The 4,534-nt window shown below is 52.6% G+C and overlaps 1 protein-coding gene across 1 annotated transcript in view; it reads left to right on the forward strand.

The window, feature by feature from the left end:
• LOC116950822 (tumor necrosis factor alpha-induced protein 8-like protein 1) overlaps positions 1 to 4,534 on the forward strand; it is an 82,570-nt gene continuing 78,036 nt past the window's right edge. The window contains exon 1 of the mRNA XM_032968910.2: positions 1 to 823. Within this exon, the coding sequence (XP_032824801.1) occupies positions 817 to 823 (7 nt within the window). The 5' untranslated portion in view covers positions 1 to 816. The remainder of the gene's footprint in view (positions 824 to 4,534) is intronic.

Consider the following 4,534-nt stretch of genomic DNA (forward strand, 5'->3'; position numbering starts at 1 on the left):
CTAAGTGTATGTGAGTGGTAGTGAGTAGTTTATTACAACGCCGCCTTTGCCAAACTCCGCCCTCCCTCACTTCCTTCCTCCCTCCCAGAACTCCGCTTCAACAGCAGCAGCAACAACAGCTTCATCCGCTTCAACAACAGCTTCAGCAGCTTCAACAACAGCTTCATCAGCTTCAACAACAGCTTCATCAGCTTCAGCAGCAGCAGCAGCAGCAACAACCGCAACAGCTTCAATAGCTTCATCAGCAGCAGCGTCAGCATCGGACGCGTCACAGTCATCATCATCAGCCGCAGCAAACTCATTCAACCGGAAAGCCAGGATCTCTCAACATCATCATCAGCAGGAGGAGGAGCAGTCATCATCATCAGCAGCAGCCTTTTTCAACTTCATTAAAACACTTCCAGCAGTAGCAGCAGAAACTTCGTCAGTAGCGACATCATCATCGTCTCCATCACCGTTTTCAGGTCCAACAACAGCAGCATCATCATCATCAGCAGTCGCCAGCTTCATCGGCATCTTCATTTCCGTCGGCAACAGCGCAAACAGTGGCCTCGGCATCGCCGCGCTCCCACCCACAATCGCCTCCCTCCCTCCCTCCTCCTGCCCGAGTCGTCTCCATCGGATTCCAGACAGCGCCACCCGGCCTCTCACAGCGAGAGGAGCACGACCATCGTGAGCAGCCGTGATCACCAGCAGCACGCCTCTCTCCGTCTCCACGACGTCTCAACCCAGCGTCTAGGCGACGTAGTTCCGACGTTTGGAGAAGGAGGTCTACTCGAGGAGCGTCCTCACCCAGCCTGCCTCACCTCGTCTCCCATGTCAGGTGCGCTGGGCGTTCGGTCTCTCACGCAGCGCCTCCTGCTGACATCGCCTCGTGGCAATGCCGCTGCTGCTGCTGCTGCCGTGTCGGTAGTGCGACGAGTAACGCGCTCACCACTCCACCCTTCACCTGTCCACCCCTCACCACTCTACCCCTCACCTGTCCACCCCTCACCTGTCCACCCCTCACCACTCTACCCCTCACCACTCTACCCCTCACCTGTCCACCCCTCACCTGCCCACCCCTCACCACTCTACCCCTCACCTGTCCACCCCTCACCACTCTACCCCTCACCTGTCCACCCATCATCACTCTACCCCTCACCTCTCTACCCCTCACCACTCTACCGCTCACTACTCTACCCCTCACCTGTCCACCCATCATCACTCTACCCCTCACCTCTCTACCCCTCACCTGTCTACCCCTCACCACTCTACCCCTCACCTGTCCACCCCTCACCACTCTACCCCTCACCTGTCTACCGCTTACCTTATTACAGATCAACTCAGATCTTATTGGTCACCCCGTACCCTTATAAATCTCAACGTTCATCCTACAATGTCCCATCACTAGGGAGAAACACAAACAAATAGACAACACGTTTTGTTGTTGTTGTTGTTGTGTTGTTGTCGTTGCCCGGATTGAAACGACTGTACGCCTTATGGACCTGGAAACTCGGTCTCCCTGTACGAGAGCCGCGTGGGTCGACTCGGTGTGGTGACGCCTCGCTTCTGAGGCACGAGACGCGTTTGCGGGAGGATACTGCGCTTGTGTTCAGATGTTTGGCCAACCCTCGTGGTGCGCGTGTGTCGGTATCGACCAGAACCACGACGCACTCGTCAGCAACGCCGTGCGTGGCCGTAGAAGGAAATACTGTATATTATTTAAGAGGCGACGTTTCGGGCAATGGCCCTCTGCTTGCATAGCACGTAGCATCCGTTTATCGCGGGGATGATGGATGATCTCACAGATAGGATTTGATCGTCACTACTGTGCCGTGGTTATGTTCATCGCCGTGATGATTACCGTCGTTAACATCATCACCACCCTGATTGCCATGGTCATCATGATTACCATCACTGATTATCATCACAATTATCATTACCATGATTGTATTCATCACCACGACATCATTGTCGCCATCATGATTATCATCACCACGATCACATACATCAAACACTCATCACCATGATGATCACCATCACAATAATTATTACCATCATCTAAATCAACGTGATCATCACCATGATCATGACCGTCATCCATCACCACCATCGATGTCATCATGAACCCCTCCATCATCAAGGCCAGTCCACTGAGCTCCACCACGCGCGTTTGTTGCGGTTGAGTGCAGATAATAATTCAACACGTGTCGGTTTTCGTGACCCAATATTTTTAACGATAAAGTTTTTCTGTGGGTTACACAGATCGCGTCAATGTAAATGTGTCGTACACCCACCGCCACCCGACGCAGCCAATTAGCAAGATTAGTCACGTGAGCGAACGTTCCAATTTGTCGTTGTAAACGTGCTGGGTGTGGTTTCTCTTCCAACACGCGACTGGTGTGCCGAACTACTCACAAATTGGCACGTTCTGCTCACGTGACAAACCTTACCGATGATGGGGCTGCGCCACGTGGAGGTGCGTTCACGACACATTTACGCTCGCCCAACAAAAGCCGCCGATGGCGAGCGGAGTTCCCGTCGGGGCTGACGTGGACGGTGAAAGCGCGACCCTCCGGTCACGTCTCTGGAACGTGAACACGGCCAGATCCGCTCACCGCCGTCTAACACCGTGGCCGATGACCAGCGCACGTGAACTCTACGACCCATCGCGAGAGCCGAATTGACGCTCTCCGAAGTCTCTGAGTGAGAAACCTGTGGGTGTGGTGAAAATAATGTCGTAGAACCATCACGACGACCATGGCGGCGATGATGATATTCTGCTGCTGCGTTGGCAGCGGTGGTGAGCGAGCGGTGTGCAGGCAAAGTATGTCTACAAGCGACGTGCGCGTGGCCTCCAAAGGGGCACAACCGTAATCGTATAATAGGCGACGTTTTGGGCAATGACCCTTCACGAGTTGAGTTTTTTTCTTCTTCCGTCAATCCTGTAAATGGGGAACGTTTCGGAGCAGAAAATGCGCGCGTGTGTGCGCAAATTGTACAAAAGTCGGCCAAAAGTGGGGAAATTCTGTAGTTATTAATGTCATAAAAACATCAACAACAACACGCCGATTGTATGAATGAAGTGATGCGGTCCAATCGCTTTGGCACAACCTGGCAGTGATGCCTCCTCCTCTTGCTTGTCCGTGCTCACCTGGGAGACCACACATTCGCGCATCCCCATTCATCCGCTGTGGAGAAAAACAAATCGCGGATAATAGGATGGGATGTGTTTTTGCCGGTGAGCTTCCTTTTATCTGTGAAAAATGTTCGGTTAATAGGAGTACACGAGGTAATTCCCCCCATAACTCATTGCTGGGGAATAGGGGTCTGAAAGTAAAACCTCGAATAAGAGGATGTGATCCATAATAGAGGTTTTTGGGTTAGATCACGTAAATATAGATGTGTCATTAAACCCGCCACCACCCGACACAGCCAAGGTTTCTCGCGTGAACAAAACGTGCCAGTTCGTTACCAGTGCAGCAACACCGGTGTGTTGGGGAGTAAACCCACGACATTGACAATTCGAGTACGACGTTTTTCCAGTAATTACAATGAGCATCAAAGGCGACAGCCAGAGTTGTGGAGAAATCCTCATTGGCTGTGTCGGGTGGTGGCGTGTTTAACGGCACATTTAAATTCACGCAATCTAACCCAAACACCTCTATGATGGATAATATTGGTCGCAGAAGCCCTGCAATGTGCTGAGGAAGATGTGAATTCGCCAAGCGGGCTCTTCCTGATGTCCGTGAACAAAATGCGGACGCTTAAAAAAATAAATCGTGCATCGGAAACATCGGCCGCGAAATCCTCGGCGTGTCACGAGGAAACATCCTCCCGCAATTCAGGCTGAGGAACACTCCGCGGTTGGAGCAGGCGCTTTCGCGGGCCCAACAAGTCCCGTGCGCTGGAGTAGTCGTGCGCGGGGGTCACAGGTCGCGGATGAGAGGGGGTGAGATGTTAACTACATCGCCCGGTATACAGGAAGTCGTGGGTTCGATTCTCACCCTGACGCCTGCTGCTTTATATTTGGAGTTTGAATGTTCTCCCCGTCTCTGGGTCTTCCAGGTCTTCCCTCCACATTGAATTTTCCACGTGATGATAAGTCACTTTATTGGGCTATCATTTATGGCATCCGGTCGCTTTTGAGCTGTATAACTCAGTGGGCCTTACCTGGTAAAACACAAATAATTTATTTTAGTTACGCCCGCTCTCTCCATGGACTTTAAGGGTCTCACGCTCAGCAATCTGGGCAATGGCGGCTACGATACACATGGTCGCCTGCAATCCAACGCTCTGGAGGAAGCAGCAGCAGCAGCCACGGGTTGGTGGCTCACCGCACATAGATGTTGTGAAATTCACTTCCCGTGGGCGTCGAGGAGGAGCCGTAACGCTGACTCGTCCATGAGAAGGCGCTACAGCGAGCGGACTAATCGCCGTGTGTTTCCATCTGTACGTGGGGGAGGGGGGGTAGAGAGTGAGAGGGTGAGTGTGAGAGGGTGAGTGTGAGAGGGTGAGTGTGAGAGGGTGAGAGCGAGGGTGAGAGCGAGGG

This window comes from Petromyzon marinus, chromosome 40, assembly GCF_048934315.1.
Source record: "Petromyzon marinus isolate PM22_M1 ecotype Great Lakes invasive population chromosome 40, UKy_Petmar_22M1.pri1.0, whole genome shotgun sequence".
Lineage (NCBI taxonomy): Eukaryota > Metazoa > Chordata > Hyperoartia > Petromyzontiformes > Petromyzontidae > Petromyzon > Petromyzon marinus.